We start from the raw sequence: 15,230 nt of genomic DNA on the forward strand, positions 1-15,230 counted from the left end.
GACACAAAAAGAAGTGTTTGTTCTCTCTCATCTCCCAGGGGTCTGCGATTTTGTGACTCGACTTACAGGGATGATGTTCTCGACGCTGATTCCCACGTACACCAGCCGCTCCCGCCTATCGCACATAGAAATAAATCTTCTGTGCAACTTTCATAATCAACACGTTGTTAGTGTACACTATACGCCTACTATACATATAGCGTCTTGACCAGTTTGCGATTGTGTGCGAGTTTACCTCCTCTCGGCACGCTCTCGCTTCTTCAGAGCACTGTCCAGGTTCAGCAGCTGCTCCTCAAGCCTTTCACACAACAGCTTCTGCGCACACAAATTATATTTGTCTGATGATTCAATCATTAATAACTAGTCAAACACAAGTGTCTCAAATTCATCTTTATTACGTTCCACATAGCAGGCCATGGTAGGTATCCTCTTTGCCGAGTCTCAATAGTAAATATTCTCTTACCGTATATCTTTAATTTTTTTAAATAAAAAATTACAGTAAGCTCTAGCTACTCCGCGGTTCACGTTTCGTGGATTCTATGCACGGGGTTTTCAAAAGTATTCATAAAAAATAAAATATTTAAGTTTCTTTTTCAGGCTGAGAATGTTTCACAGCAAGACATACTGTACATCAGGGATCCCTACCGACCGTCACAGACCGGCATTTGCTACTGGGCCGCAGACAAATAATAAATAATTTGTTAACAAAGGCAATCTGGCCTGTACCTCTCGACTAATCCGAGTAGAGATTGGCGTACGTCGCTCTCTAGTGGTTGGCCGCCATTACTGGTGTGTTTGCACACCTATAGCAGTACAGCATAAGTCAATGTAAACAGTAAAGTTAGCTGCTGTTGACTGTGTGCTGTGGGTGGCGAAGTCTTTGGAGGGCTTTTTTACGGGGAAAAGGTCACCTGCTGGGCCAGAAGAGGAGACTACAACCAAATCCATTCTACATAATATGTGGTGAAGGAGATAGATGGTGCCTACGAGAAAAGGTACTAACTGTTTGTATTACTCTAACACACCCAATATAAATAAACTATGGTATAAGTGCTATTTAAGGAAAACAAACAGAATATAGGACATAAGAAATAATCTACACTTTCTTATCACGGAAGCTCAGCACGTGCGTCATGCAACTGACGCACCAACTCTCGCAATCAGTTCTCCAGGGCAGTCCAGAACAAATGAAGGGACGCCCTGTCCTGATACAAGGAAAACCAACACTCGATATCCAACTGATAACACGACTGACAAGACTCCAAGAGCCCCTTTGATGCTGAGGTGGCAAAATCCACAACCCTCGCTGCCCGGACAACAGCAACTCACGAATCCCCCTGTCCAATCCACAAACAGACAATAATCCCAAACGCACCCTTCTTTCTGCCCCGTCCCGCGAGAGCCTTCAAAAGACAATGTTTAACTAAGCGTTGTCATTTTTCTCAGGAACCTTTTGTTGACTTGTGATATGGTGACTTTGGAACGAGTTTGCCTCCTCGCCTGAGTGTTTCTGTTTGGCCTTACCGTTTTGATCTCTGTCGACCTGAATAAATTGTCAACTTGTTCTCAGTGAGCTTTTCAAAATGGAATCAGTACAAAGGGTTAAGACTAAGGTGAACGCGCGGAGTTTGCCCTTCTGGCCGGGGTTCCGCCGGTCTGGCTAGAAGGTCAGATTCCTTCAGTGGATAAAAGCTAGCAAACAAGGCAACAAAAGCGAATGCACTGAGAGCATCATACCTCGTGGTGAATCGTATTGCTATAGCTCAGATAACTTTCACGATTGGAGAATAACTCATTATGCCTGCGACTAAAGATGTTTGCCATCAAGTTTTAGGAGCGGCCGCTGTTAAAAAAGGTTGATTCAGCATAAGGTGAGTTACCATTTCCCTGTAATTAATGTTTGTTTTTAGCCTAGTCGTATTATTTTATAATTTATAAATACTATAATTTTCTGCCACACATTGCCGGTCCGGAAAAAAGGCCTACATCACACCGGTATGTGGTGCAAAACAGTTTCGGAACCACCGCTGTACATGACTCAGTGTCTTTGTACATAACCACGGGCACTCATACGAGGTGCGTTATTGGTTCCTGGTGTGAGATTGACAAATGACTAAACCAATAAGCATTGACCGCCCCCCCCCAACAATTACGATGGGCGAATAAGAGAGGCTTTATCCCGTAAGCTGATGGGCTACGCGCTGTCGGAGCCTCCCCTATGGTGATTGACAAACGCGACCGCCAATAACAGTGGCTTTCTCCCGTGAGCTGATTCGCTGCGCACATCGCAGCCTCTTAACTTGTTTTACGAGTCATGTCAGGTGTGCAGAGTTCCCCGTAAGCATCATGCAGTGAATGTATATAACCTGCTATATTTACTATAAATCGATATATATACACTTTATTTTACGGTATATCTTTGGTATCGATTGCGGAAATGCATGTGAATAAATACTGTTTACTTCAATATTTTTCCAATTTTTTTATTTTTTTTTTTGATGTGGGGGGGATTGATGTTTGGGGGCAAAACCTACATCGCGTTTTTTCACTTTTCGCAGGGGGTTCTGGTCCCCTATTAACCGTGAACTCAGGCTTACTGTAGTTGGGAAAAAAAAACTAGTTAATTTTGTTGCTTGATCAAAAAAGAAAAAAAAATAGTAAATATTCTCCTTTTTAAATTATTTTCTTCTTATTTAAAAAAAAAAAAAACTGCCAACCCTCCCAGTTCAAATGGATTGGACGCCTACTAGTGATCCTCATTTAAAAAAAAAAAGTTTCAATTTACTTTTTAAAAGCTACCTGATTGGATTTTTTCCCCAAATTGTTTCCCAGATAAATTTGTTTCACATGTGACTCACGTGCTGGCACGGCGGGCAGAACCACTCGCCGTCAGGGATGAGCATGAGCGGCGGCCGTAGGCACGCTGTGTGATATCCACTGTCACACGAGTCGCACAACAGAATCTAAAGATGACACGCAAACAAGCTGAAGTCCCTGAAAGCACCACCGGTGATGTCTCTCAGCTGGCGTTCTTTACCAATTCCGGGTGGTTGGGAAGACCGCAATGGGTGCAGGCATCCTCTTTGGGAATCTCCTCAGACTGGCAGGAGTCGTCCGAGCGGTTTCCGCCGTCGCTGGCTTCCTCCCGCGCTTTTCCACCTGTTTCGTCGTCATCTTCGTTCAGTTTACGACGCTTGGCGCGTACGTTGGACCACCTGGGGCATCCGTGTCGCCGCTTACCCTGGAAATGCAGAAAATCCACAGCGGAGGATGAAAATCACAAGCGCTGGCCTGCATTGACAACTAATAAATACTTTGACTTTTTTTTTTGTTTTGTTTGTTTTTCCAGTCAGGTTATATCTATACTACTCTTGTCAGGACACAAAAATGTTTAACTCGATATTGATACTCAAAAAAAGACGCGATACCATTTTCGATACTTAAAAAAACAAAATTAATATTCACTCGGTGGTCATCCCTTTTCTTTAACACCCCCCTTCACAGAAAAAAATACTGCGATAAGAAAAAAACACACAGTGTAATAGAAGTGACCCAGAAAAAGCCCCAAATTCAACAGAAAGTACCCCAAAATAACAGAAATTGACCCATAAGTAGAGCTGGGAATCTTTGGGCACCTAACGATTCGATTACGATTACGATTCAGAGGCTCCGATTCGATTATAAAACGATTATTGATGCACCCCCCTCCTTTTTTTTTTTTTTTTTTTTTTTTTTTTTAAAGTTTTGTACATAAGTTCCAAAATTGTTCAAAATACTCTCAGGCTAACCCAAACTACGATTTCAGTATCAAGTTCGCATATAGCAGTAAACAAATACACAAAAATAACATTAAATAAAAAAACTCCAGTCCCTGTTCTGTATCTGCAGCTTTAAACTACATTCAATTAGGCTACGTTCATACTACAGGTCTTAATGCACGAATCCGATTTTTTCGCGTTTTTCCGACTCGAGTCAGGCATTAACTTGATGGTCTGAACGTGACAAGTCGCATAGAACTGGACCATTTCAAATCCGATCTGGGTCACTTTCGTATGTGGTTCAAATCCGATCTGGGCCACATTTTTCCAAACTGTCGCGGCGGTCTGTACTGTCCACTCTCCCAAATCGAATTTCATGCAGCAATTACGTCATCAAATAGCGAGAGAGACGCTTACCGTAGCGGTGCCGCTGTGCGTTATTAGCGCCTAGCTTGCAGTGAACATGGCTTTTGGGGAAGGGCTGAGCTTGACAACAGTCATAAAAAATAAAAATGGGTTGAGGATAAGCCTGAGAATGCTCAGTTTTCTCTCTGCTCCAAGTGAGCAATATTTCAACATCGCCTACACGGCCGAGGTCGGGGCAAACTACCCGTATGTGTGTGTGACGTGCACGGACCGTGCGTGCATGCTATCGATCCATATAAACTTTGAATATAAGCCTAAACGGGGATTATTTATGTCTGTTATTTGTGTCCTCCTTTTGAAAAGCAAAATATGATATCCCTGGAATGACGGATGACGTGTGTCATTTGTTTTGATGCTTCTGCGCATGCGGGTCGTCTTGCTCAGCGCGTGTCGGACCGCGAATTAGTGCGCATGCGTAATACTTGAACGGTCTCAATGGATAAAGGCAGTCTGAACGGGCACGCCAAAAAAACGGATATGACAAAAAATCGGATTCGTGCATTAAGACCTGTAGTATGAACGTAGCCTAAATGTTGTGAATCAACCGTTAAAGTTGTTCAAATTGCTCCCATTATTCCATAAGTTCCCTTTTGTCTACTTTCGACATGTGAAAGCTTTAAAACTATTTTAAAGATAGATTCAAGTCAATATTTTACTAATTTAGGAGTATTTTAGATAAAAAGTTAATTAGGTTTGCTTGGAAGGGTCGCTACAACAGCCTTGCAGGGAAGTGTACTGCTTTAAGATGGCGGCCGTTTACTAACGCCCGCATCTAGCTTTTTGTAGATATGCTGCTTACGGTACCGAATCTATAATGCATCTAGTCCTATATAAATGATATCTCCCGTAACATTATGTGGCTGTACTTTGTAGCAGCTTTTCGGCAGCAGTCAGGTATGTTGTTGTGTTTTTTTATCTCGTGGCATGAGTTGAGCTAGAGCCGTGAGTTGAGCATTGGCATTACCTGAGGGGCCGGGTAATGAGAAGCATGATGTTTAGCTACTCTTGCTCCGTTCCGTCCCGAAGACCGCGCGGCGCGCTGAGTGTGTTGTACTTCCGCTTTACTTGGCATATTTCAATAATCGGAATTTGGATGTTTGTGAATCGTTCTCGAATCTTCCACGGCCGAATCGCGTATAATCTAAGAATCAGAAATTTTGCACACCTCTACCCATAAGTGTGCCAAAACCAATAGAAAGTGACCCAAAATTAATACAGGGCTTCTCTACAGGTATCAGCAAATCTCATTTAATTCTTTTTAATGCCACCGTAAACTAATTTTAATACCCATGCCCAATTGCAGTTTCACACACGAACACCATTTATAAGTAGAGTTGTCCGATAATAAATTTTTAACCAATAACCGATATTGTCCAACTGCAAAAATCAGGTACTAATATCAAACCGATACTGATACTGTATATGCCATCATGGACTTAACATACAGTATTATGGCTAATTGTATTTTGATGCCCCAATGGATACTTCAATAATGATAAATGTAACAACTTCAAGGTTTTCCGCTGGCACTCCACTGAGCAGGCTCATCACTGTATTAGTGCTGCAACGATTAATTGGTTAACACGACTAATACGATTAGAAAAAAGATTTGAATTAAATGTTGCTGCTTTGAGAATTTGTTTAATTAAAGAGGCATTGTAATAGTTTTGAAAGTGTCTGGATTTAGTTGTATTGATTTGGGTGGATACACTGCCCTCTAGTGGCAACAGTGATAATGTCATAACTAGAGATGCCGATCGATCGGGTCCAATCACGTCATTTTCAAAGTATCGGAATCGGCAAAAAAATATCGGCCATGCCTTTTTTTTAATATGTATATATATTTTTTAACTAAATTGTTTTCTAATTGTATTTAACATTACAGACATAATATGTTACACTCATCCAGAATCTTTAGTTTAGGCTTAAGGTAGGGTTATGAAATTTATTCCGATGATGGCGGTAATTAATTTTTTAAGAAAAATGTATCACGTTAAAATATTTAACGCAATTAATGCATGCGTTGCACGACTCACTCACGCATTGTCACGCTCAATCTGTAATGGCGCCGTCTTACCTATATAGAGAGATAAAAGGCAGTGTAAAATGAGTAGAGTGAATTTTGGCAGCCTTTGGAGCCTTTTTTAAATTGGCTAAAGCCTTACAAACCTCTCCTTACGATTAGAAATATCATGGGAAGCAATGTGGGGAAGCAAGGTAGCAATGGATCTTTTTCTCAACTCCTTATGTTATTTCCCAACGCAGAGAAGATATATGAATTTGTAGCACTACGCACAGTCATGGTTCCACTTCCCATCATGCATTCGGGCATGGCTACAGTATCATTTACTGAAAGCTCAACAAATACACTAGATGGCAATATTTAATCACAATATACAAAGTCACAAGTCTTTCTATCCGTGAATCCCTCTCACAGAAAGAATGTTAATAATGTAAATGCCATCTTGAGGATTTATTGTCATAATAAACAAATACAGTACTTATGTACTGTATGTTGAATGTATATATTCGTCCGAGTTTTATTCATTTTTTTCTTAATGCATTGCCAAAATGTATATGATCGTGAAAAATTATCGGGAATGATTGGAATTGAATCGGGAGCAAAAAAAAAAAGCAATTGGATCGGGAAATATCGGGATCGGCGGATATTCAAACTAAAACGATCGGATCGGGAGCAAAAAAACATGAACGGAACAACCCTATTAAATACCGTATTGGCCCGAAAATAAGACGGCCCTGATTATAAGACGGCCCCCTCTTTTACAAGACTCAAGTATGAAAAAAGACTTTTTGAACACCAAATTAATTTTTAAACAGAAAATAATTACAGTACATCTGAAACAAATGATTTTAACAATATATTTGAGAGAAAAAGCATGTTATTTTGCCTCATTCAAATCTTAATATCTGAACATTTAAATATGTAAACTAAAGTGCAATCATATTCGTAAATGAATGGCTTCTGGTTTTTGAAATGTAAATAAACCAATCTAATGTCATAAAACAAAATTGCAATGACTGCATTAACCATCAAAGTGAGGTCTAACTGTAACTGTAGTCTTGAAACAAATCTGAATAAGGAAAAACATTGCAATATAAAAATGCAAACTGGTTAAACTTGAGAGTAGCTGAGATCCGTCATGACAGAACATTACTCAAGTTCAGCATTCGCTTCAATGATATCTGGCGTCATCTAGTGTCGTGAATGGGTATAATGTGTAGACCCCGTATATAAGATGACTCCCACGTTTTCAGTCTTATTTCAGTGCAAAAAAACACAGTTTCATATTCGGGCCAATACGGTATTTCAAATATATTTTTTTTCCTTTTTTTGCACAACGACCCCCCAACCCACCACCGTCTTAGCAGAGAATGGTTTGACCCCTCTCTGTCGTACTCAAGGCTACACTACCTACGTAGTAGCGTATTGAGCTGCAGTATGACAAGACATGATGCTCGCGTTGAGCCGTGGAGACAGAAGGTGATGGGAGATCAGGGATGTATGTTAGTCTGTGGGGATCAGGTGCTGAACAGACTCAGGGTCCGGCGGCTGGATTTATCTTGGGTTTACAACCCGCTGTGTATTATAGCAAACGCTATTACGAAGCACACTGTTACACACGGAGCACACTGCTACTCATTTTCTTGTCTTTGCCATATGGTGTTATACTGCGGCCTCTATTCTGAGCGAGCAATAATAGTTTTTGAGCACACTTCCTGCTCTCGCTTAGAGAGAGCTAGCAGAAGTACACTGGTTGGCCGTTTGTCCTCCGCTAGCTCTCTGATTGGTTGGCTTCGTGACACGTTAGTAGCGTGTGCTCAACTGAGCGCGCAGAGGGAAAAAAATGACGAGCGCAGGACTCGAGAAATTTAGCGAGATCAAGGGATGTGCTCAAAATCAGTTTTTGCTCGGTCAGAATAGAGGCAGCACAGGTGTGCAGAAATTGAGCGAGAGCAGCAGGGGTGTTTTCTGTGCTCAAAATCTATTATTGCTCGCTCAGAATAGTGGCAGCAATATAACGCCTTATTGCCAGTGACTGTAGCTGGAGGAGAGCGAGCCTTCAATAAAATGAAAATAATAAAAAAACTACCTACGCTCCACTATGTCACAGGGCAGGCTTAACAACCTAGCCATGCTCTCCATTAGTGCTGCAATAATTAATCGATTAACTCGAGTATTAGATTAGAAAAAAAGATTCAAATTAAATTTCACTGCTTCGAGTATTCGTTTAATTCAAGTGCCGTTGTAAAGGTTTATTTTGAAAGTGTTTGCATTTAGTTTTATTGATTTTGGTGGATACACTGCCCTCTAGTCTGCCTCATTTCACATAGCTGAATCCAGCTGCTCCATGTTAAGACCAACATATGCCAAGTTTTTGTTTGAGCTAACGTTTTTTTCAATGCATTCGTAATTTAATTTATAGGTTTATTTAACAGTTTTTTTGCTGGAATATGTCTGAACAATTGTTAAGAGCATTGTTTTAAAAAAAAAGTTAGTATTTAGCATTTAAGCTAGTGGACTTTTGCTATGTAAGTTAGCCATTGTTCTTTTGTTGCACATAGATCCTTATTTATTTATTTTTTTATACCATTCGAGGCTCAGCTTAGGTATTCAAATTTTTCATGTTCCCTATCCGATTACTCAATTATTTGAATTAACTAGTTAATCGATTAATTGACTACTAAAATAATCGATAGTTGCAGCCCTACTTACAATTTAGACTAACTTAAAACTTAACTAGAACTTAAAAATAGCTTGACACAAATGGAAATTCAGTTGACACACACTTAACTTTTAAGTCATGTGTGTTATCAGGCATAATGACATTTTTAGGTAGGAAATATTTCTTTTTATAAGATCTAGAAGCTTTTTGAGTGAAAGCAGTGAAGTTGTTTTTTTATCCCTTTTTTCTAGTCACATCTGAGATGCAATTGTTAGCCGTTTTCAAAAATGTACATCGCAAATAAAAAATTGTCTGAAAATGGCTCAATATTAGGTGAAATGTCTAGTTTTTTCTTATTTATAATTGCTCTTTACATAAAAAAATATTTGTTCTATCCAATTACTCGATTAATCGGTAGAATTTTCAGTCGAATACTCGATTACCAAAATATTCGATAGCTGCAGCCCTACTCTCCATTAAGCGTGAGCTTGCTCAAAAACTGGATTTCACTGATGTCATAAATGACTGCTGTCAAAAAAATCTAGGCGCATCACTGTTTGAGGGCTTGATAACCCCAGGGATGTGGAGGGGGCAGGTACAGGATGTTTAGTTAAACTGTTTTGTTGCTTAGCAGGCAGGCATAACACTCTCAGTTGTATTGTACTGTAGCCTACATGGGACAATAGATGGAAATTTTTTATACTGTGTCACATCACATTACGGTCTGTTAAATTTAACTGTCCATCCCGAATTAAATAATTCGAAATTTTACACTGTCATTGCTTGCAAAGTGTTAAAAGTACTGCGTATGTTGTCGTGACAAGCCAGTGGCATTGGTGGGGTGGGTGGGACTTAAGAGGGTCTCTTGTCCCCGGGCCCCTGCAAGTCTGTTGACAGCCCTGCTTACAGGTCACTTCCGTACATTTTTGGGGCATTCCGGGATCCCTTCCAGCGCTAGACATCCAATTCATTTTGACTGGAAGGCACAAATGACTTGTTGCCATGCTATCTCGCCAATCTGCCCTTCAGAAGCAATAGTGCTAGTTTTAACCACTCAGCTATTTTCCATCCTCTGACCGGTTGATCAGAGCAGGACAGTTTCCGCTGGAAAACAGCCAACAGAAAGTAAAGAAATTGGAATGACTGATACCCTGCGCTTCCTCGTTTGGACGGCAGCTGTTCCTTTTGCATCTTTCTTAGCAGTAACACCCTCCTTTTCATTATCTTCATCTCCCTCTTCCTCGTCGTCCTCTTTTTCTTCTTCTTTTGTCTGTTTTTGTTGACCTTTCTTTTTTTTCGGGCTATCGGACGCCTTGGAACTTGGCCTAAAAAGAGGAAAAGTATGAACTCATGGACAACATAGACAAGTTCTCTTGCAAATAGAGTGCACATGTCCCATTACATTTCAACAATTACAGTGATGTAAATGGTAACCAGTGAGTAAAGTATAAATTCTCCCACCTGCAGATCCTGGCAGACCTCCTTAGAGATCTCCCTCCTTCTGGTGCCTCCTTCTGCTGCTGCTCCTTGGCTTTCATCTTGTTCCTCCGATGAGGGGGGATCTTGATCTTCAAGCGTATTCCTTCTTTCTGGAGTTCTGAGGATGCTTTTTCTTTTGGACGTGGCTTATCATCCACCTCTATCTCCCCTTTCTCCGGTAATTCGCCATTGACGCCTTTCTCTCCCTTGTCCAACTGCTGTTCCTGTCCTTTTTTCGGCTCCGCTTGCACTTTTTCTAAAGCATTCGAGTGCTTTTTCTGTTCATCTTTACTTCGTTCTTTATCTGTGTGAAGTTCTCTTGTTCCCGAGTCGGCGTCCTCGCCCCGCTGGACGCTTTCATCTGGTTCTTTGTCGTTACTCGTTTTCGGACCCTGGTGCAGCGTCTCCGTGGGAACCGGCTCGTTCCTCACGAGCACTGACTGGCGCCCCAGCTCTGGAGTTCCTATGCATTTCAAAATTATAATACAATATTGATTCTTTGGACAAGATATATTTAAAATATATCATTTAATTAAAAACATATAATATATAGCATTATGATATGATATTGATTAAAAATCAACTGATACATGGACATTTTTAAAGATCACCCATCGGACGATAAAATAACTTACGTTTTCTGTTTGGGTGATGCTCTTTACTGAATAAGGTCAACCAATATAAACTTTTTAAAGATCAGCCGTTGTACACAATTCACATTGTGATTTTGCACCACCTAGTGGCCAGTGTTAAAAAAGCAAGTAGTAGATGATACATTTTTACTTCTAATATTTACATTAAAATAATAAGTGTTTCAACTGCCATTTATAATCAACATGCTTTAAGAAACTATATACTGGCCTCAAATATCAGCTAACAAAATTGGCTTTATTTAATCAATTAGCCATTTTATTTTTTTATCAGCATCAGCTTTGGTTGTTCGTTTTTGTTGACATATTAACCTTGGTGGGTAGTAAATAAATCATTTATAAATGTAGTGTACTCAGATTTCCAATCATTTTGACTGCAAGTCAAAAATATTGGACATCTGTCATCGTCGATGGCAACAGATGAGCTATTTCAACTCGAAATCATCAAAAAGTTGTTTTTTTTCACAGGAACTCTTTAAAGGGAACCTCGGACTTAAAGACTTGTACCCTCTAATAAGCCACAACTGTTCTCTTTTACTAAAATGTTACATACCCATAAAATATTGCCAATTATTTAAAAATCTATAATATTTAGTAGAAGCGTGCGAAATTTCCGATTCTTAGATTATTCGCGATTCGGCCATGGAAGATTCGAGAATGATTCACTAACATTCAAATTCCTCTTATTTATTTATACCAGGTAAAGCAGAACTAAAACACAGCCAGCGCGGTCTTCAAGATGCAATGAGGAACGGACTGAGAGTAAATATCATGTTCAACTCATGCCGCTAGATTAAAAAAAAACAATAATACCTGACTGAGGCCAACAGCTGCTACAAACAACGCCCAGTTGCTAGTTGCTACAAACATACGGCTACTTAATGCTACAGTAGATATCACATATATATGGCGGAAGACACAGATAAGACTGAAAAAGCGGTTTCTGCTCTTGCACTCCTCTTTCAAAGAAACTGCTGTATTTTAAGCCAAAACAACTGCTGTGTTTGATAGAACAATATGTCTATATTCTGCCATAGCAGATTCATGGCGCATTAAGCTACCGAACTATTTTTAATTTGTCCGTTTTACCTGGAAAACCCCAGTTTACAGTCATCGCGCAACCGCTTTTGTTTCAACCCAGCCATAAAACGAAGGTAATTAATAATATTTATTTTTCAAAACGTGTGTCGTTTCTAGCTTCTAATCATTAATTATTGTCTCATATTTTGTTTAAAAAAAAATGTAATTAAAAATTATTCACTCACATATTTTAAACTTTTAAAAGAATGACATCACAATGAAAAAAATGGCGTCTGTAAAAAAAGTCATGGATATCTACCTCATAACTATCGCTTAATTGTATTTTTTTTTTTTGTTACTGTCGCATTTTCTCCGATATGTTAGAATAGATGATAAATAATCGATCCAAACAAAAAACAGAACAAAAAAAAAACACGCTTAAAAGGGTAAATTTATGAAAAAGAAAATCTCGACCACTCCTTGATGTCTGTGATTTCTGCATCGCGACCCTTGTTATATTACCATGTTTCACCCATAAAATCCCCAAAAAATCCAGCTATGGCCATTCACAGCTGTGTCTAGACACTCAGTGATACAAACTACATGGCGCTTTTGGATCGAAACAAGGTAAGTACACGATAATATCTCGTTAAAGTCATGGCGTCTGTAATTCTGCTCTCGCGTGCTCTCACCTCCAGATAGGGTTTTGCCGTTTAAAAAAACATTAAAAAAAAAAAAAAAAAAAAAAAAAAAAATGTCCTCCTGTTCAAAAATTTTCTTCCCCCAGCAAATTCAGATTTTGAGCTTTCCAATGATGCACATGCATATCGGACAATTTTGAAATTTGGCTAAATTAGAGGTCTCAGAGCGGAACTTCAAGTCACCCGAGTGTTTTCCGCCATATACTGTATAGAACTAGATATGAAATGACAGACGGCGGCATTAAAACATGTAAAAACTAGATGCGAAATGGCAGACTTGCAGCATTAGTAAATAGCTGCCATCTTAAAGCAGTAGACTTCTCGGGAAGGCTCTGTTGTAGCGAACCTAATTAGTTTTTTATCTAAAATACTCCTCAATCTGCAAAATCTTGACTTGAATCTATCTTTAAAAGATGAAACAGTTGTAAAACTTTCACATGTTGAAAGTAGACAGAAGGGAAATTATGGAATGAATGGAGCAATTTTTGCGGTTGATTCACAACATTAATTGAATGTAGTTTAAAGCTGCTGATACAGAATAGGGACTTGAGTATTTTATTTACTGTTTTGAACTGTTAACTTGATACTGAAATGGTAGTTTGGTTTAGCCTGAGAGGAGTTTTGAGAAATTTTGGAACTAACGTACGAAACACTAAAAGCGAGGGGGGCATCAATAATCGAATTATAATAGAATCGTAGCCTCTGAATCGCAATCGAATAGTTAGGTGCCCCAAGATTCCCACCTCTAATATTTAGTACAGGTTTTGACCAACGGAGGGCGCCACCGTTTATGCACGCAATGGACGCTCGGCGTGATGACTTAATTTGTCACTTACTAGACGAACACTACTTGTCTTCTGCAATCCCTTCTACGCAGTGAGACGTCCAACACATGTGCACATCGGTGAAAAGCGGCAAGTACTTACAATTTGTGTTTTTATTCAGTCTTATTACCTTTCCATTGCCTCAAAATACTTCTTGCATGTGTTTCCCTCTCATACTTTAAAGCATTGTTTTCTTATGGCAGCTTTAAAGCCAATTATTGATCTGTTGACCACATTAGTCACGTAGCCATCCATATTTGATATCACTACGTTTAAGTATTTTCTTAAGGCATCTTTAGTATGTTCTGTCTGTATGCATCTAAACAAAACAAGCTGAAAGCGCACGGAAGTACTTTGGGTGTCAATTTCGCCTCTTGGAGGAGGTTTCGCCAGTGTTTTTTCATACTCTCTTCTCGTCTCATCCAGTCTTTCCTGTTCATTTTCCTTTTGCAGCTCGTTTTGTGAAATATCGACAGTCCCGTCATGCTCATTAATGTTCCTTTCGGGTTCAAATTGAAAGGGATGAACAGATGATATGTTTATGTCGCTAGAGTCATCTACTGAAAGCCCAGCAGCGTAACCAAGTGACATCACTGCCCTACTACGTCAACAACAATGGCGGCCTACTGGTTAAACCAATTTTACAAATTGTATAAAAACAAAAACATCAAGAGGGGTTTTAATAACAAATTATTTTAACTCATAATAATGCTTATCTTTTAAGAACTAGAAGTCTTTCTATCAGTGGATCCCTTCAAAATGTGTTCAAATATGAAATGTCTGTTTTTTAATTTTTCCTTACTTGAAATGCAGCCCTGAACGTTCTTCTCATCCTCAGCCGCTCTACAACCATTCTCTTCGCTGGTTGTTGGACCGCGGATGACGCCAATGTGATGCAACACCACGGACGCCCTCCCGTTCATCAGATCGAGGAGCCGTTGGGATGCCGTTTGGCCACGGGGTAGGGTCGACGAGACATCCTTAGTTTGTATGACTGAGGGGTTGCACACTATGATGCTGCTGCTGTTATTGTTAGTGAGGTGATTGCCGTGGTAGCTTTCGGCTAGCTTGAGCTCTCTCTTTTTCAGCGGAATTTTGGCTTGCTGGCTGCTTCTGACCACGGCGCGCCCGGCCTCCTCTTCCTGCTTGGGTGCGACGGTCGTGACGACCGACGAGTCCCTGCACTCGGATTTGATGACAGAGGTGATGGTGCTCACGTGATTATCAAAGAGGGGCGCTCCATCGCTGCTTTTCTCTTCTTTTGCTTCCTGCTTGATATTTGCTGTCTGCTCCTTGTTTTCCTCTAGAAGCAGAAATTAAAAAGACACTTGAACAAAGTTTTGTTGCTGTTTGATTTGATTTTGGATTAAAGGTCGGATGAAAAAGGCAAGTGGCTATTTTTGATGAGTTAAAATCTGCATTTGTTGTTTATCTTCCAGGGCCATTGACAGTGTAAAGTCGTCCTATCCATTCAGACTGGGAGGGGCGAATGAACATTCACAAAGATTTTGCATTTAAAAAAAAAAAAAAAAAAAAATAGAATCATTGGTAACCACTGGGATTTGCAAATTTTCTGTCTCTATATACAGGTAGTCCCCGGGTCACGACGTACAAACTTACTTGATTTCGACTTTACGACGCCGGAATCTCGTCCGCCATTTTGTCTCAAGTCAAATTTTTTTTTGTT

At 39.8% G+C, this 15,230-nt stretch overlaps 1 protein-coding gene across 2 annotated transcripts in view; it reads right to left on the reverse strand.

The window, feature by feature from the left end:
- Positions 1–15,230, reverse strand: part of LOC130911213 (remodeling and spacing factor 1-like) — a 53,897-nt gene that overhangs the window by 15,302 nt on the left and 23,365 nt on the right. For both annotated transcript variants that reach the window (XM_057829023.1, XM_057829022.1), the window contains exons 7-13: positions 14,346–14,846; positions 10,331–10,811; positions 10,020–10,194; positions 3,038–3,241; positions 2,859–2,963; positions 236–315; positions 67–115 (exon numbers count right to left, since the gene is read on the reverse strand). In XM_057829023.1, coding sequence (XP_057685006.1) covers positions 67–115; positions 236–315; positions 2,859–2,963; positions 3,038–3,241; positions 10,020–10,194; positions 10,331–10,811; positions 14,346–14,846 — 1,595 coding nt within the window. The remainder of the gene's footprint in view (positions 1–66; positions 116–235; positions 316–2,858; positions 2,964–3,037; positions 3,242–10,019; positions 10,195–10,330; positions 10,812–14,345; positions 14,847–15,230) is intronic.

Source organism: Corythoichthys intestinalis, unplaced genomic scaffold (assembly GCF_030265065.1).
Source record: "Corythoichthys intestinalis isolate RoL2023-P3 unplaced genomic scaffold, ASM3026506v1 HiC_scaffold_23, whole genome shotgun sequence".
In the NCBI taxonomy this organism is placed as follows: Eukaryota; Metazoa; Chordata; class Actinopteri; order Syngnathiformes; family Syngnathidae; genus Corythoichthys; species Corythoichthys intestinalis.